Here is an 18,842-nt window from a genome sequence, read left to right as displayed (position 1 = left end):
GAAGATGGCGACCCACAGGGACAGCCTTGGAACGGCGGAGGCGGAGGGCAGCGACAGCGGCGTGGGGAGCGCGGGGAGCGCGGGGATGGAGGTGGTGCTTCTCTCCGATCCCGCCACCCCCGCCCCGCTGTGCCCTCACGGTGCGTCCGTGTTGGGGCTCAGTCTGGTTGTGGGGCGCCGAGGGGCGAGGGCTACCCTGAGTTTCCACCGGCTTTTAGTGCTTCTGAGTTTTATCAGCCTGTTTCCACCGTGTGTAATGCCTAGAAAACGCGTCTTCCTCGGGAGTTTGTGGTTTTCAACTTAAGAAACATCATAGAGAGTCCCCACTGTGGTGGTTTCGGCCCCAGAGCTAGAGGCTAGGCAAAGGGGATGCGTGTTGAGTAAGTCCCTTTGCTGAGTATCTGAGGATTTCATCTGTTGATTGGCTTTCTTTTCAGTTAAAAAACAAAAAACAGAAAAGTTAGGGAGAACGATAGCATGAATTCTGGCATAGAAACCAGACCCGGTTTTTCTCTTATTTGTGGAGAGAGGGTGTGTCCTGCTGTAAAAGCTCAGGACTATTGAGTGGACCGTAACGAGGTGGCAAAGTGGTCCGTTCTGTGGACGCCCTCCTCGTTTTAGTCTCAGGACCCAGGTCATTCACCGTGTGGACGGCAGTTCTAACAATAGCATTTTGTTTCTGGAGAGACCAGTTTTCAAAAGTTATTTCCTAATTATTAAAGTAGTCGGTTTAATTATGACAAATCGTGCATAAAATTAAAACAAGGTTTATAGAAGGCGGTGAAAACTAGGAACTTGATGTTGATGACTGCTCTTTGACATGATTTTCCCTCTTCTGGAACTAGGACCCACTCTTTTGTTTGTGAAGGTGAGCCACGGCAAAGAAGAAACACGGAGGTTTTATGCCTGCTCCGCCTGTAGAGATAGGAAAGATTGTGACTTTTTTCAATGGGAAGATGAAAAGGTATATTAGCTTTTTGGATGTGTATATATTTTGATGTACATGACATTTTTGAGACTGCATGAGATAAATTTAAGACATGAAGATATGTTTTTTTGTTAGACTGGAGTTCGTACTTACTCTGAACGTACTTTGATCACTGATATCTTAAACTACTGTCTCCAAGACTTAGTTCTCGTTAAGACCTTCTGAGGTGTTAATACTCGGTCTGCCAATAAAGATAGATTTCTCCCTGAAATGCCTAGCTCATGATTGTTCCAGCAAGTGTTTTAGAAAAACACGTTTTTTTAAAAATATTTGCATTGAACATCTTTTATACAGCTACTGGGCACTTAAAGAAATAGTTATGAGCTGGGATCCTCTCGGACTTGGTCTAATTATAGTTTCTGAAAGTTTTGACCAGAATACTTTCAGCGTTGTTGGGTTTATTAGAAAACAGTCTTGTATATTACTCTTCTGTACCCCTGTGAAGCTCACCACATGTGAGTTCATCTCCGTGCTTTAATCTTCATGTGTTGGGCGCTGCTTCAAACAATTCTAGACTTTTTCCAGTTTAATGTTTTGGGTATCTTCCCCCCTCCCCCCTCACATGATGCTCGTCTACAGCTTTGGGCCACTTGAATTTCTGGCTGCTGCTTTGTCAGAATGTGGTACCAGTGTCTTTAGCATGGCGGCAGGTGGGATATGATACTAAGTGGATTTTGTACTCTCAGTTGTCAGGAGCTAGACTTGCTGCCCGGGAAGCTCGCAACCGAAGATGCCAGCCTCCTCTGTCCCGGACACAGTGTGTGGAAAGGTACTGATGTGGTCGTTTTTATTTATTATCCTGTATTTTTTAACCCCCGCCTTTAAGTTTAATTAATTAATTAATTAATTTTGATTGTGGCAAATATATATATAAAACAAAGTTTGCCAATTCAGTAGCATTAATTCCCGGTGCTGTGCAGCCATCACCACTATTTCCCAAATGTTTTCATCACCCAAAAAGAAACTCTGTCACCATCGTTAACTGCCATTCCCCCTCCCCCAGTCCGATAACCTCTGATCTACTTTTGTCTCCATGAATGTGACTATTGTAGGTGCCTCAGGTGAGTGGATCATCAGTATTTGTCCTTTTATGTCTGGCTTATTTCATCCAGCATAACCTGTTCAAGGTTTATCCATGTAGCATGTGTTAGAATTTCATCCTTTTTATAGCTGAATATTGTTCCCCTGTATGTATATACCACATTTTGTTTATTCACCCATCAGCGGACACCTGGCTGTTTCCACGTTTTGGCTTCTGTGAATGGCGCTACAGCATATGTTGGTGTATAAGTATCTGTCGGAGTCCCTGTTTTCAGTTGTTTTTGCATATATAGCTGTGAGTAGAATTACTGGATCATATGGTAATACTATATTGAGTTTTTGGAGGAACTGCCAAACTGTCTTCTACAGTGGCTGTACCATGTTACATTCCCACCGGCAATGTAGGAGGGTTCCGATTTCTCCATGTCCCTATCAACACTTCTTTTCTTTTTTTTTGATTATGCCTTCTCAGAAATGGTGAAGCAGTATGTCATTTTGGTTGTAATTTTTTTATTTTCCTGTATTCATAATGTTGATCTTTTTTCATGTATTTTTTGGCTATTTACTTTCCTTCTTTTTTAAAAGATTGTATTTATTTATTTTTAGAGAAAGGGGAAGGGAGGGAGAGAAACATCAACGTGCAAGAGAGACATTGATTTATTGCCTCTTACATGACCAGACCAGCAACCCAGGCATGTGCCCTGACTGGAAATCAAAACAGTTATTACTCCTCAGTTCACAGGCTTGCGCCCAATCCACAGAGCCACCGCAGCCTGGGCTAGTTGCTTATCTTTGGAGAAATGTCTGCTCAGTTGTTCTGTTAATTTTTTAATGTTTTTTTGTTGTTGTTGCTGAGTCACGGGAGTGCTTATGTGTTCATCCTTATCAGATGATTTGCAAATATTTTCTTCCATTCTGTAGATTGTCTTCACAGTCTTGATGATGTCCTTTGATACACTAGAGTTTTTAACTTTATTGATAAAGTTCAGTTTATCAAATTTTTCTTTCATTGCTTGTGTTTTTGGTATCATAGCTAAGAAATCATTGCTAAATTGAAAACCGTGAAGATTTTCTGTAATGTTTCTATTGAAATACTAAACCAGTTTTTTATAAACACCTGTTTTTAAATGTCTGCACTGTTAAAATGTTTTATTGGGTGAACTGTAATTGAGTCATAGATTTAACTCTTCAGTCAACCTGTGAAAAGAATTCATCCCTCTGCTGTGTCACAGCCTTGTTCTCCATGTGCTGGGAGAAGCTCCCTAAGAATCCCTTGCTCTGGGTCCCTGATGATAAATGGGCTTTCACTGTCCTGGCTACTCCTGGCCCCCTGGGCTGCCGTGTTTGGAAGGATGCTGCACTCCTATCCAGGCCAAGTGGAAAAGATTCCCAGGCTCTATTAAAAATGTCTTCCTAAGCTTCTCAGTAGATTTTAAGGCCCATGAATGGAGGAGCTTTTCTTAAGATAAATGGATTGCCTCTTAAGCAAATACTTAATCAGTGATGTCTACTTGATTTATAGTAATTCAGTTGATAACGAAGATGTTGAAAGTGGAAGTACTGTAAGTTGGTCACCACTGCGAGCTAGGCCCAAGGCTAGGTTATTTTATGTGAGATGTTACTTACTTCTGCAGCTGGTTTGCTTACACAGGAAAATCGAGGCTTGGGGACTTGAAGTATCTTCATCAGGTTCACACCGCTACAGTGACTGAGCAGTGCTTACACGTCAACCTCTCGGATGCCAACATGGCATTTTAATTTATTTATTTATTTAATCCTCACCGGAGGACATTTTTCTTTCATTGCTTTTAGAGAGAGAGGAAGGGACAGAGAGAAACATCTCTCATGTGGGCTGCCTCTCACACCGCATTCAGACCAGGGACCATGCGTGTCTCTGAACTCAGGGAACACACTTGCAACCCAGGCATGTGCCCTGACTGGGAACTGCACGGGCAGACTTTGGGTTACAGGACGGTGTTCCAGCCAACTGAGCCATTCCAGCCAGGGCATCCAGCATGGTATTTTTTTTCCTTTTTTAAAAAATAAAATGGGAACATTACACATAAAATGTTAATAGTATTTATCTCCACCAACTCGGTATTTTTAAACATAAAAGCAGATAGTAATTAATAAATGATGTGTACTAATTTAATTTAAGGAGATAGAAGATAAGGAGATGACACCTGAGGGGTTACATAGAAATACATCATAATGAGGTTATCATGATGAGATAAAATAGATTCTCCGAGGAATGGAAAGCAGAAACACGTCGCCCGCAGCATCCATCATCACCTTGGTCATTTTGTTACATTTCCTTCAGGCCCCTTTTCTCTGCCTGGGTGTGTTTTACAAGGTCGTAGTCAGAGTATGTATGTAGTTTGTGCTTTGCCTTATCGCTTTTATCCGAGAAGCATGTCATTCATGTTGCTACATAAGGACATTGGTGATTCAGTTAAACTCTAAGAAACCTTAGGTGCTCTTGTTTCTTTGCATAATAAAACTTACTTTGGAGCTTAAACATTGTTCTTGTCTTTTATACTGTCAGTATGTTTTTTGATAATAAAGGGATTTTTGAAACTCATGTTTTATGCTTTTAGAATATAAAAACACTGGCCAAAAAATGAAGTATTAAAGAATTTTCAAAAGGTTGGTTGTTTGAGCTGCTTGTAGAGGTTAATTTACCTTACAGATTCAGAATTATTTAAAAGAGAAAACAAATATATAGATTCAGTGAGACTTGGGGGCCATAATTTCATCTGTCATCTAGCGCTGATTCTTGAGAGCATGACTTAAAGTAATTTCAACATCTTAAATCATCCTGACCCCTAACCTTGGATTGTGTTGCCTAACCCACCATCTAACCATCCATCCATCCATCCATCCATCCATCCATCCATCCAATCATTTATTCGTTCTTTGTTGGGGGCTCAAAAAGAACTTAAAATGCCCGTGGTGGAGTGGAGGCGGTGAAAAGTCGTGCAGCGAAAGGAGAGTGTGGGCGAGTTCACAGAAAAGGCCGAGTGCCGGGACAGGTGGGGGCGCTGCCGCGTGTTCGGGCCTGGGCTGGCCAGGGCAGTGTGAGGACATGGCGTCTGAATAGGTGTTGGAGGGTGAGCGGGGGTGTGCACCTTCCGAAATACAATGTCTTTGATTTCATTGCATTACTATGTAATTAATGTTCTTATGACTTTTTTCATGCTTTCTGTGGAGTAAAAGTTCAAAATCAGTCATTCCCCTGAAAATGAAAAATTTGGCTTTTAAAATCATAGGCTTACTAAGTATCTATTTACTAACATCTCTGTTGTTAATGACCTAGTCTGTTAGTGTATCTTCAGCTTAAGACTAGCAGCTCATTCTTGTGCGCAGGTGGATTTATGGGTGGTATACCATGACTTAAGATTGTAATTGCTTTCCAGTTTAACTTTATGCAATTCATTTATGTCATCTTATTAAATAACTACTGTATTTGAAAGTAGTAGAAGGCATTTAAACACTATACCTATCCTATAAAGTAAACTTTTCATCTGTTACTGTGGAGCAACAATTGCTTTTCATTGACGGATTTAGTTTTGAAGTTGGTGTAAAGGAACGTGGCAGCCAGATGAGTCAGCCTTGCTACTTGGTTTTAATTACAGAGCTGGCAGTGCGGCCCCGACTCCCGGGCTTTACAGAGCAGGGCTCGGTCCTTGGTTTTCTAGTCTCACTCTTTGAACCATCCTTTATATTTCATGTGCTCAGCTGACAGATTTACGTTTTGTGCCTGAGATTTGACTTTCCTACGGTTTTTATGCTGCCTGTTATGCTCCGAAATGTGTTATTCTGTTATGTAGTACGTTGGCGCCTTTATTGTGACCTGTGAAGTCTCAAGGAAGATAGATACATGTCAGTGCTAGAATCAGCATTAATTTATGTGCATTCAGATAGTTTTATCTAGTTGATATTTCATTTGGTTATGGTTTTTTTTTCAGAGCTCATTTAAACTCAGCTTTTCAAGGTCTGCTATTAGGGAAATGCCATAAACATCATTTGTCTCCTCCGGGAAAGGCAAATGGAACATCAAATAGAGATCAATAAAAATGACATTTCAAAACGCTGGCCGGCAATTTGTGACTCATACTGAGCCACTCGGCAGAATGAATCCCGCCCCCCTCCTCCCCCGGGTATGTGTAGTAAGTACAAATGAGAAGGGAGCACAGGGCACTCCGTGACTCTTCACGGTCTCTTGTTCTTGCTGCCAAACTTAGAAACCTGTGTCTGACTGGTGGGAGGGGTGTTGGGCCATTGGGTGAAGGGCTTAAGAGATGCAGGTTGTTAGTTATAAAATAGTCATGGGGGTGTAAGTACAGCACAGGGAACAGAGCCAATAACATTGTGATAACTACATGTGGTGCCGCCAGGTGGGCACTGGAAGTACGGGGGGAGCACTTTGGGAAGCGTGTGCTTATCTGACCTGAAACTAATACAAAGTAACAGCCAATGTAAACTGTAATTGAAAAATAAAATAAAATAATATGTTCTAACAAGAACAAAAAATACACCCTTGTGTCTGAATGTTACATTTAAAGCAGTGTAGCTGAATGATTATGCTGTGATTGGGAATAGAGAGAGGTGGGCACAGGATCTCAGTTTATCTTTTGTCTAGAGATGGTGGGTAAGCAAGCAGTAAAGCTTTCTGAAGGACAGTTTTGACAAAGCACAAAGATGTATAAGTGGAGGTTCATGTAACGGTGTCTTTCTTTTAAAAATAATTAAACTTTATGCCTTAAGATAGTCTGTGTAGTGAGTGACTGTCACCCTAGCCCCTCACTGCCTTGGGCTTTGTTTCATGTCTTCTCGGTGATTTTGCAGCTTCCACCTTTAGCCGGCATCACAGAACCTGACGATTTCATCTGCTTGGGGGTCTTCCTTGTCCTTTTCCCTGTAACGCCCTTGGTTGTTGTCATCACTCTTTTCAGCAATCTCAGACGTGTGCTCCGTGGCTCAGTTTTGGGGCCTGACTGCGTGTGAAGTAACTCCGTGTTTCGGGGCTGAGTCATCAGGTGACGGCAGCGACACCCTGCCTGTGGTTCTAGCACGCTTGGTCCCGCAGAGATGGCAGCACAGAGAGCTAGGACCAAGTGTGCACATGGGCGCACACTCCCTGCGACATCATGACCTCTGTCTGGCTGACAGCAGTTATAAAGCATATGTCAATGTCATACACGCTAAAACGTGAAAAGATAGGTTTCTGCGAAGTAATGAAATGGGATGGTTGGGTGTTGCATTGTAATAATTGGACAGGCTTTTTTTTTCCTTTTTTTCAGTCTTCACCTGAGGATATGTTTATTGATTTTTTTTGAGAGAGAAGAGGGGGAAGACAGAGAAACTTTAATGTGACAGAGAAATATTGATCAGTTGTCCTCCTGTAGGCACCCTCACCAGGGATTGAACCCACAACCCAGGAATGTGCCTTTGACCTGGGACCAGCCTCGAAACCTTTCCGGACGTGGGCCGACGCTCCGACCAGCCCAGCCCAGCCCCTGGGCGGGGCCTGACGGGCTTTCTTTTCATGGGCGGATTTCGTCCATTTTCATAGTGGATGTAGTAGGTGTGCTTGGCCTTAGTGTTGCTGTATTATTTTACGTTTTCTGTTTTTACTGCTTGTTTTAGCTCTCACTACATAGGGCCCATGTTTCCCTTCCTTGTTCAATGTGTGCTGTGTTTTTGTTGTCACGGTTCCTTTGTAACTTGCTATGCTATGTTTAACCCTTTTTTAAGATAATCTTCCTCTAAAAGTGAGAAATGATGAATCTAGTGTAATTCTTCTTCCTGTCTGTCAACCACTGCCTGATTTTAGTTGATTATTTCTTTTTAGGGTTAAGCTTTATGCCTTCAAATATTGCTTGTAGCTCTTTAACTTGATTATTCAGTTTTAAACCGTATCTTTCGGCCTCTAGCTCTGAAACGTGCAGCGCTCGGTATACTTACACTCCCTGCCCCTTTCTCGTGCCCTTCCCGCACCACTTTTGTTTGAATTCTGTTGCCGACGTGCTCCGCTGTAAGTGGGATGCCTTGTGTGTTTCTGCTCTCATCCTGTGGGCCAAGGGGCTCAGTGCTTCCTGACAGCCCCGTGGCTGCAGTGTCTTCTGTTACCTCCTATTTAGCCAAAAAGTCATCCTCTGGCAGTTTTTATTTTCTAAATAAAAGCCTGTTTTAACAAAAAAACTTTAAAATCAAAACTTGTATGTGGCTCTTCTATGATCCATTTGCGTGAGGTGTCCGGCATGGGCACATCTGCAGAGAGAGGGGAGTGGCTTGGCCACTGTGGGGAAGGGGCCCACGGAGTGACTTCTGATGGAGACCAGGTTTCTCTCCAACGTGACAGAAATGCTCTGGGATTCTGCTGTGCTGGTGGTCGCACATGTTCGGGAAAGTTCTGACAACCACTGGATTGTGCACTTTAAAGGGGTGATTGTTTGGTATGTGCATTAAATTCCAGTGATGAAGTCTGTCTTTGGGAATAGAATCAAGTAGTTCTGTGAGGTTTTGTAAAGAGCAACGTGCCTGTCTCCATCCGTGCGTCTCTCCTCCCCGGAAGCAGCCACAGTCAGCTCTCTGTCCAAGTGCAGAGTTCTCTGTCCTGTCTGTGCAGCACACGCCGTGCTTGTCTTGTACTTCTTGATTGATCGGTTGTTGGAATTGCTGCTCATTTCATATGGAAGACGAGGATTTATCTTTCCCTTCTCTGTCTGCCCTCTCACCTCCAGCTCCCCTACCCCGGCTATAATCCATACACTTTCATACCTTATTCTTGCATAGTTCTATCATGATTTTGGCTAGATTCAGAATTTAGTGTTTGCATTATTACAACCATAAAAGTGTTGTTCGTAGCTGAACCCTGAAATAAATCACAGTAAGTTCTTTCCTACACAACTTTTTGTTTTCCTTGCAGTTAATAACAGTTTTGGATTTCTTGTTGCAGCTGCTATTCGTTATTTATGTGCTTCTCACCGATTCGACTGCAGGTCTCTGCTCGTTGTCTGAAGCCTTTTAGAACATTCAGATGTAGCGGAGTCTGGTGGTTTTATCTTGATCTGTCCTAGGCTTTCTGAAGATGCTCCTCTGGTCTGTACGTTGCCCTTTCTGCCTGGCGCCCAACTGTCCAGCACATTCTTCAGTAATGAATGACCCAGGTTATGTAACTGTACAACTTGAGTTCTTCCAAGTCCAAAATAAGATGTTTATTCATGATAAAGATTCTCAGAAAACTAGGAACTGATGGGAACTTCCACAACCTGATAAAGAGCATCTAAGAAAGACCTATAGCTAACACCATGCTGGTAAGATTGGATGTTTTCCTCCTAAGACTGGGACATAGCAGGCTTGTCCACCGCTACCATTTCTGTTCAGCGTTGGCTGGGGGTTCTAGCCAGTTCAGTAAACCTATGTTCGGGAATAGATTTGGACAGAAAATATAAAAATTACTGGCAAGAAAGAGAAGCCATATTTATATAACTTTTATTATAGTATATTAGTATAAGTTTTCTATTTTATTATCAGTTATTGTTGTTAATCTCTTATTGTGCCTAACTTGGAGATTAAACTTTATCATAAGTACGTACATGTAGGGAGACACGTAAGGTATATACCGGATTCGATACCTTCCGCAGTTTCAGGCACCTCTGGGGGGGTCTTGGGATGTGTCCCCCATGGATAGTGGGGGACTACTCCCGGCGGGGCAGCTGAAGCACTCGCTCGCTTGTTCTCTCACTGTTCACTGTCGGGCTGCCTGCTGTCCAGTATCTCCAAACTGTGGTCTCCGTGTTTTGTCTGTTGAAAGTTTGCGAGGGTCGGGGTGGCGAGTCTGGTCTCTCAATCTGTCATGGCTGGATGCGAGCGGCTGTGACACTTGACGTCCAGTGATGACAGGGACGTCCCTGTGGCTGCAGCGGCTGGCTCTTCCCACCTGCCTTTCCTGTCCTCAGGGCCCTTTTCTCTACTGACATTCTTCGAGTTACTATAACAGTTTCTCCTGATGTCACCGTCCTTTTTCTTTCCAGTCATAGATGAGCTGCCAAAAGAACAGTTACCATAGAAATAGAAACATTTAAATCACGGGCACGATTAGCTGGTTCTTGCCGCAGTCACCTGGAATATCTGTGTGTCACTGCGTGGGTGCTTGAAGTGAAACTGCTTCAAGTGAAACCCAGTTTGATTCTACATTAAGTTCAGTTTTTCCAGGGCATCCAGAGTTTAGCTCAGTGCTACTTAGATTTGGGCGTTGCTGACCCTCTGTGAGTCTCAATAATCTTACTTTTTCTTTTGTTTTCTTACTCTGATTTCATAGGTGGTATAGCATATACAAAGTCAGCAGTTTTTAAAACATACTAACTCTGCTTATTTTCTCTCTCTACTCATTCCAAATAAAAAGAACAAAGAGGTGGTGAGTTTGAAATCAGATATAAGGATGACTTGAAAGAAATCAAATGGGATTCCAATATATACTATTTCAGGCTTTGAATATCAGCTTGCTGTTTTGGAGATGAGCTTCTCAGAACTGCCTTCATCAGTATTGCTAAGAATAAAGGAGCTTTGTGGGGACATTTTTTTTTAGGGAATCATTTTTCTTTTTTTTTATTTGGAGGTACTTTTTCTTGCTAAGTATGCCATAAGAACTTGAAGAATGATCTTAATTTCTTATTTTAAAATGACTACCATACTGAGCCAGACTGGTGAACACTTCAAAATTAGATTTGTCAATATATTTGTCAATAAATTTAAACATGATAGTAGTCTCCATTACTACTAAGTTGTTTGAGTAATACATTATGTTCACATTTTAAATGGCTATTGATCTTCATTCACTGACGGAATTGGAGCGTCTCGATTCTTATGAAATTGCTGATTCTCTTCCACTTTGTAGGCATGCAGCCAGGCGCAAATTCTAGCCAGCAGATTTTTCTTACCTTTGCTACTTTATGCAGTACTGTTTAAGAACTAATAATACTTTTTGCATACAGAAGATAGCCAAAATAAATGATCTTCAAGACAACAAACGGAAAACATATTCCTTGTGTTTCCTTGTGTCTTGAAGGTACTTGAAGTTCATCAAGCTGCCGTTGTCTCAGAGGAGGTTCTGCCGGAGGTGTCAGCAGTTGCTGTTGCCGGGTGACTGGGAGGAGCACCAGGAGCACCAGGTCGTGGGGGACATCTCTATCACCCAGTTGAAAAGGCCCAGTCGGCTCCTTTCTCCGCTGGAAAATAAGAAGACAAATGCCCAGTACCTGTTTGCTGATAGGAGCTGTCAGTTCTTGGTCGACCTGCTTTCTGCCCTCGGGTTCAGGAGAGTGCTGTGTGTGGGCACACCGCGGTATGTGGCACGGCTTTTTAAAAACTTGCTGGCACCACTGTTTAAACTGCAAGAAAAAATTATCAAGCTTCAGGATATATAGCATAAAGCTTTGAGGATACAAAGAAGTAATAAAGCTCCCCCTTAAGGAGTTTGCAATCTGTACTCCATTTGAGAGAAATCTTGAAAGATTTGATATACAATAGGAGATTCTTTTTTTTTTTTAAGATTATTTATTTACTTATTTTTAGAGTGAGGGAGAAAGACAGGGAGAGAAACATCAGCGTGTGTTTGCCTCTCTCATGCCCCCCACTGGGCACCTGGCCCGTAGCCCAGGCACGTGCCCTGACTGGGAATTGAGCCAGTGACCCTTTGGTTCATAGGCCAACGGTCAATCCACTGGGCCTCACCAACCAGGGCAGGAGATGCTTTCTGATTTGATTCTTAAATTGTTTAAAAGTTTAGATATCTGTGTTTCAGATAAGTTCTACCTTTTAAAAAATATTTGCAAAACTGAAACTTTGGTTATATCTCTTCAGTGTTTCATTGAAATATTAGAAATATCAGGAAAACATTGATTTTTTAATTTGCTTATTATGTATGACATTTGTAATCTCTTATTAAATTTGCTTTCACTAATTGCCTTAGGTTGCACGAGCTGATCAGGTTGAAAGCATCAGGTGACAAGTCTAACATTAAAAGCCTTTTATTGGATATTGATTATCGGTAGGTTTACAAATTATAATATTTATTTCTGTTTATCTCCTGTTTCTTTTTAATGTTTTCCTTTTTTAATTTGTTTATTGCCCGTTACAGTCCTAGCTGACACCGAGAAGCAGTAGTTGCTTATAAGCTGCTTTCTAGTCCTGTAACTCCATGTGTTGTCTTCCATGTTTCAGCCAGAGGCAGCAAATTCCTCTTTCCTAGTGTGCTTCCTGCGTGTTCTCTACGAGTGTGCTTATAATTGAGAGAAAATCCCTGTTGAGTAAAATTTCTTCTCATGTACTTGTTTTCAAAGATAATTCTGAGCTTCCTCCAGGAATGTGCTTCATTACGGTGTTTTAAGTGTATAAGACATTTGCTGTCGTATTTTTACCAGATGATGTGTGTGCCTTTGTCTCACTGGACAGAGCCCCGGGGAAGGGAGAGTCGACTAGGGAATAGACAGGTCCCGAGGTCGAGGATGGTGGGCAGAGAGCTTCAGAATTCCGTGGCTTCTGATCATGGTGGGACAAATGGATTTGAGACAGAAAGAGGACCACGCCTTGAATCTCTGGTGGTAATTTACAAGATACAGACTTTTGGTTTATAACATGAGATGGCAAATATGTTAATCCACAGTCTCTGTAATTCTGTGCATTTGAAGTACTCTTCCTAGTTTCTGTAATTATTTGAATTCCAGGAGTTCATAATGAGTCTGTAGGACACCATGATTTTAGTATCTTTCACTTGTTTTTAAATATATTGAAGGACTCAGGCTTTGTGTTTTTTTTTCTTATTTAATCTGCTAGAGTCTATTTGGCTAATATTCCAGTATTTGTTGGAGAGAATCTATGAAATTACATAATTTTCTCACTAAAAAAGGCAGAGTTTTAAAAGTAAAAAGTCACAAAAAGTATAGCTTTTATAATTTATTTTTATTTAGATTTGCAAGTCATCTGTAGGTCATCTAAAACTAGCAGCTGCATTTCTCAGAAGTAACTGCACTTTCTGAACCATTCATTTCCTGTTAATCAGAATGATTAATGGATAGTATTAATAGATATCCATAAACTAGCATTTATGGGTATCTGCTTGGTGGTGGGTGATCCTTGGCAGAAGGGAATTCCATGAGGGACAATAAAGAGTTCTAGATAAACTGAGTTTTATTTGTTTAGATTGAGATATAATGTACATAATAAGATTTACTATTTTAAAGTTTACATTTCCATAGCTGTATTCACTACGTTCTGTAACTGTCATCATTATTTAACTCCAGAACACCAAAAAGAAGCTCCTTATGCACCTCTCCCGACAGCCACTAATCTGCTTTCTGTCCCCATGGATTCGTCTATTTGGCATGTTTTATATACACAGAATCATACGATGTGTGACCCTTTGCATCTGGCTTCTTTCACTTAGCATGTCTCCAAGCCATGATGTAACAGTACTTCATTTCTTTTGTAGCTGTATAATATTCCCTTGTATAGATATATTAATTTCTTTTTTTAACTACCATGTTTTTTCCTCTGGTAGTATTACTGTTAAATTATTCTAAATGTTTACTTTGGAGGCAGAAGTTTAACTTTTGGATTCTTACTGACAATAAGTTATTAACCAGTTATTTAACAAGAACTGGTATTTATTGAGTGCTTGTCATGTGTCCTCACTCATTTGATCTTCACAGCAGTCCTGTACGATAGATGCTTTCATCATTTTCACTTTCCAGATGGGAAACAGGGGTACAAAGAGGTTAAATAACTTGACCAAAGTCACAGTTTATAAGTCACCCAGTGGGTCTGGCTCCAAAAATTAAGTCATCCTCCGGAAATAACTTTGCCTTCAAAGTTGTATAAAAGCCCTTCTTATGTAATCCATTTCTCTCGTCATCCATCTGTCTTTCCTTTTCGTGTCTGTCCCCTTACCTCGTTCCACAGGGGTTTTTAACGTGTTAATTGCTGGTTTCCACATTATCCACATATGTGGAGTGAGGCATGTATTAGTCAGGAATCTTTCTTTCATTAGAGTCCTGAAAACTCATTACTGGAGCCTAGGCTCCCGCAGACTTTAGTCCAGTCCCGATCCTGGGCCTTACACAGTGTTGTCGGGCCTCTTCCCCCTGCTGCCTCTCATCTGCCTTTCTCTGTGTACTGGCCTTATGCTGCAGACAGCTTCCTCCACGGCGCCAGGGACTTGAGTCTCAGCCTCACTGCCCGGTACACAGTGGCTGTCTTTCCCAAGGGCTCCAGCAGCCAGGTTCCAGGCAGTCCGCTGCTCGGCTCGGCTGGGGTCACGTGCCCGTTCCGGCACCATCACTCCGGCCTGGCAGACAGGGCGCTCTGGCCAGCCCCTGACCCACCACGTGAAGTGGCTTTTCCATAGGAAATAAGGGAGACACAGATGCTGGAGAACAAACGAAAGAAAGCATGTGTCCACAAGTGAATGATTTAAGACAATATATATATCAGCTCTGCAGCACTGACATTCCTATCTTTAGGACTTAAGTGAAAATGGTACAGTTGTTGTCTTTTTTGAAGTTACACTGTAAATTACATAATGATTGTGATTTCATTAAAGACAAGCTTTCTCCATGCTAGTTGTGGTGGACTGGTTTATACACAGAAGAAGTAGAAAAAAATCACAGTGTTTCATCTCAAAGAACTTGTTCAGTTTCGCAGGATTCCTGGTTTACTTTTTTCCTTTTTTGGGAAACATGATCTTTAGTACTGTCTCCCCGAGTATTCTGGATTCTGCTTTTTTCTACTGTTTTTAATGCATTCAAGATTTTCAAAAAGTAGAATCATAACTTCTAGACCTCTTTCCCACTTGCTGTCTTTTAGGCACATTTTTGAGATGTATTTTACATACATTTTTAGTATTATTCACAAGGTTGTACAGCCATCAGCACTGTCCAGTTCTGGAACATTTCCATCACCTTTGAAAGAAACACTCTCCCAAAAAGCAGTCTCTCTGCTTCTACTGCCCCGCCCCCCAGCCTTGGCCAGCAGTGATCTACTTTCAGTGCCTTCGGGGTATGTCATGGAAATGGAACCATGTAACATGTGGCCTCTCTCACTTAGCACAGCACTTTCAGGGTTCATCTGTGTTGTAGCAGACGTCAGTACTTCATTCCTCTTTGTGGCTGAATAACGTTCTGTCGTGTGGATATACTGAATTATGATTATCTGTTCATCAGTTGATGAACATTTGGGTTGCTTTCCTCTTTTTTGACTATTATGAATAATGTTTGCTATAAACAGTTGTATAATTTTTTGTGTGAACATATGTTTTTATACCTCTTGAGTATTGTGTTAGTTTGCCAGGGCTACCATTACAAAATACCATGGACTGAGGGTTGAACAACAGAAACTTATTTTCAAACAGTTTTGGAGGCTAGAATTCCAAGATCAAGGTGTCAGCAGTTTTGGCTTCTCCTGAGGCCTCCCTCCCTGGCACGCAGATGGCCGCCTTCTTTCGAGTCCTCACGTGGCCTTCCCTCTGTGTGTGCACATCTGTCGTCTTTGTGTACGCATGTTGCCTCTGTTCAGTGTGGAAGCCTTGTACTCCTTTGTTCAATTTATTCCTGTTGTGTTCTTTTTGTTGTTACCGTTGTTTTCTTAATATTATTTTGTCTTATTCATTGCTATTGCTCTGATTTACTTCTTTAAAAAATTGTGACAAAATACACAGCATAAAATTTACCTTGTTAATCATTTTAAATGTGTGGTTCATTAGTGTTAAGTGACTGAAGTACATGTACGTCAGTGTACAACCATTCTCCAGAACTCTCTTCATCTTACCTGACTTTTTTTAAGTATAGTTTTTGATTGTGTTATTATAGTTGTTCCATTTTTCCTCCCCTTTATTCCCCTCCACCCTGCACGCCCCTTGCCACTGGCATTCCCTCCCAACTTAGTTCATGTCCATGGGTCGTACATGTAAGTTCTTTGGCTTCTCTATTTCCTCTATTGTTCTTACCCTCCCCCTGTCCATTTTATACCTACCATTTATGCTTTTTAGTCCCTGTACCTTTTTCTCCCCCTCCTTGCTGATAACCCCGCCATGTGATCTCCATTTCTGTGATTTCTCTTCCTGTTCTAGTTGTTTGCTTTCTTTGTTTTTGTTTTTTGTTTTAGGTTCAGTTATTGATAGTTGTGAATTTGTTGTCATTTTACTGTTCATAGTTTTGATCTTCTTTTTCTTACGTAAGTCCCTTGAACATTTCATATAATAAGGGCTTGGTGATGACGATGAACTCCTTGAACTTGACCTTATCTGTGAAGCACTGTATCTGTCCTTCCATTCTGAATGATAGCTTTGCTGGATAGAGTCATCTTGGATGTAGGTCCTTGCCTTTCATGGCTTTGAATACTTCTTTCCAGCCCGTTCTTGCCTGTTAAGGTTTCTTTTGAGAGATCAGCTTACTGTCTTATGGGAAATCCTTTGTAGTAACTGTCTCCTTTTCTTTTCTTTTTTTTTATTCCAACATATATATTTTTTATTTTTTATAAATACATTTATTAATTATGCCATTACAGTTGTTCTATTTCCCCCCTTCATTCCCCTCCATCATCCTGCACACCCCCTCCCCCACCATTCCCCCCCTTTAGTTTATGACCACGTGTCTCAAGTTCTTTAGATTCTGTATTTCCCCTACTATTCTTGCCCTCCCCCTGTCTATTTTCTACCTACCGTCTATGCTACTTATTTTCTGTACCTTCTCTCCCCTTCTGCTCCTCCCACTCCCCTGTTGCTAACCCTCCATGTGATCTGCATTTCTATGGTTCTGCTCCTGATCTAGCTGTCCTCTTAGTTTGCTTTTGTTTTAGGCGTGGTTGTTAATAACGGTGAGTTTGCTGTCCTCTCACTGTTCCATCTTTTTTATCTTCTTTTTCTTAGGTAAGTCCCTTTAACATTTCATATAGTAAGGGCTTGGTGATGATGAACTCCTTGAATTTGGTCTTATCTGAGAAGCACTTTATCTGTTCTTCCATTCTAAATGAAAGTTTTGCTGGATAGAGCAATCTTGGTTGTAGATCTTTGGTTTTCATGACTTGGAATACCTCTTTCCAGCCCCTTCTTGCCTGTACGGTCTCTTTTGAGAAATCAGCTGACAGTCTGATGGGAACTCCTTTGTAGGTGACTGTCCCCTTAGCTCTTGCTGCTTCTAGGATTCTCTCCTTCATTTTAATCTTGGCTAATGTAATGATGATGCGCCTTGGTGTGTTCCTTCTAGGGTCCAACTTCTTTGGGACTCTCTGAGCCTCCTGGATTTCCTGGAAGTCTATTTCCTTTGCCAGATTGGGGAAGTTCTCCTTTATTATTTGTTCAAATAAGTTTTCCACTTGCTGTTCCTCTTCTCCTTCTGGTGCCCCCGTTTAGCTGAAGGATTTGTCGTTGTCAGACTTCTGTGTAGTTTAATTTTCTATGGTTTGGCTACGTTTTTATTGCTAAAACTTTGTTATTTTTAAACTTGGTTGTGCGAGAAGGCGCAGTGCTTCCACCTACACCTCCTTCTGGACAGAAGTTCCTCCTTTTCTGTTGCTGCTTTTAAGATTCTCTCCTTATCTTTAATCTTGGGGAATGTAATTGTGATGTGCCTTGGTGTGTGTTTCCTTGGGTCTAACTTCTTTGGGGCTCTCTGAGCTTCCTGGACATCCTGGGAGTCTATTTTCTTTGCCAGATTAGAGAAGTTCTCCATTATTTTTTCAAATAAGTTTTCAATTTCTTGTTCTTGTTCTTCTTTTGACACCCCTATGGGTGCCAGATATTGGAACATTTAAAGTTGTCCTGGAGATTCCTAAGTCTCTCCTCATTTTTTTTTGAATTCTTGTTTGTTTATTTCTTCCTTCTGCTCCAAATCATTGATTTGAGTCCCAGTTTCCTTCCCTTCACTGTTGGTTCCCTGTATATTTTTCTTTATTTCACTTTACGTAGCCTTTACTTTTTCCTCTATTTTGTGACCATACTCAACTGTTTCTTTGAGCATCCTGATTACCAGTGTTTTGAACTCTGCATCTGATAGGTTAGCTATCTCTTCATTACTTAGCTCTTTTTTTGGAATTTTGATCTGTTCTTTTTTTTTTTCCTTTTTAAATATTTATTTATTTTTAGACAGAGGGGAAGGGAGGGAGAAAAAGAGGGAGAGAAACATCAGTGTGTGATTGCCTCTCATGCACCCCTCATTGGGGATCTGGCCAGCAACCCAGGCATGTGACCTGATTGGGAATCCAACAGGTGACCCTTTGGTTCACAGGCTGGCACTCGATCCACTGAGCTACACCAACCAGGGCTCATCTTTTCTTTCAGTTGGGCCATATTTCTTTGTCTCTGTGAGCCTGTTAACATTGTAAGGGGCAGAGCTTTAGATATTCACCAGGGTGGGGGCAACCGCCCTGATGTGTTGTGGAGCTGTGTGAGAGGGAGGGGTCGGAGAGGGTAGAGTGCCAGTTGCTCTGCTCTCTGTGGCTTTCAGTCAATTCCCCCATTACCCACAAACAGACTGGGCCTTTCTGGTGCTCATTCCTGGGTGGCTGGTTTTGTGTGCATTCTAGGACCCTGTGGGTCTCTCCAACAGCCTCTCCCATGAGGCTGGGAGTTTCTCCCACCAACACAACCCCCACAGGGTTCACAGCCAGTGGCTTTGAGGCTTTCTTTTCCTGTGCCAGAACCCTGAATCGCGTGGTCTGTCTGGCTCCCCAGTTGTTCCTCCCGGTTTATCTGTATGCAAATGTGGGGCCACCCCAGTCCTCCAGGGTCCACCTTGCCACATGTCCTCTGGGCTCC

The 18,842-nt window shown here is 41.7% G+C and overlaps 1 protein-coding gene across 4 annotated transcripts in view; it reads left to right on the top strand.

The window, feature by feature from the left end:
- Positions 1 to 18,842, top strand: part of ZCCHC4 (zinc finger CCHC-type containing 4) — a 44,069-nt gene continuing 25,227 nt past the window's right edge. For all 4 annotated transcript variants that reach the window (XM_053672465.1, XM_037155520.2, XM_037155523.2 and 1 more), the window contains exons 1-5: positions 1 to 140; positions 846 to 964; positions 1,675 to 1,757; positions 11,103 to 11,378; positions 12,006 to 12,083. In XM_053672465.1, coding sequence (XP_053528440.1) covers positions 5 to 140; positions 846 to 964; positions 1,675 to 1,757; positions 11,103 to 11,378; positions 12,006 to 12,083 — 692 coding nt within the window. In that variant the 5' untranslated portion in view covers positions 1 to 4. The remainder of the gene's footprint in view (positions 141 to 845; positions 965 to 1,674; positions 1,758 to 11,102; positions 11,379 to 12,005; positions 12,084 to 18,842) is intronic.

This window comes from Artibeus jamaicensis, unplaced genomic scaffold, assembly GCF_021234435.1.
Source record: "Artibeus jamaicensis isolate MK-2021 breed Jamaican fruit bat unplaced genomic scaffold, CSHL_Jam_final contig_76, whole genome shotgun sequence".
Taxonomy (NCBI): domain Eukaryota; kingdom Metazoa; phylum Chordata; class Mammalia; order Chiroptera; family Phyllostomidae; genus Artibeus; species Artibeus jamaicensis.
This window is presented reverse-complemented; position numbering and strand designations above follow the sequence as displayed.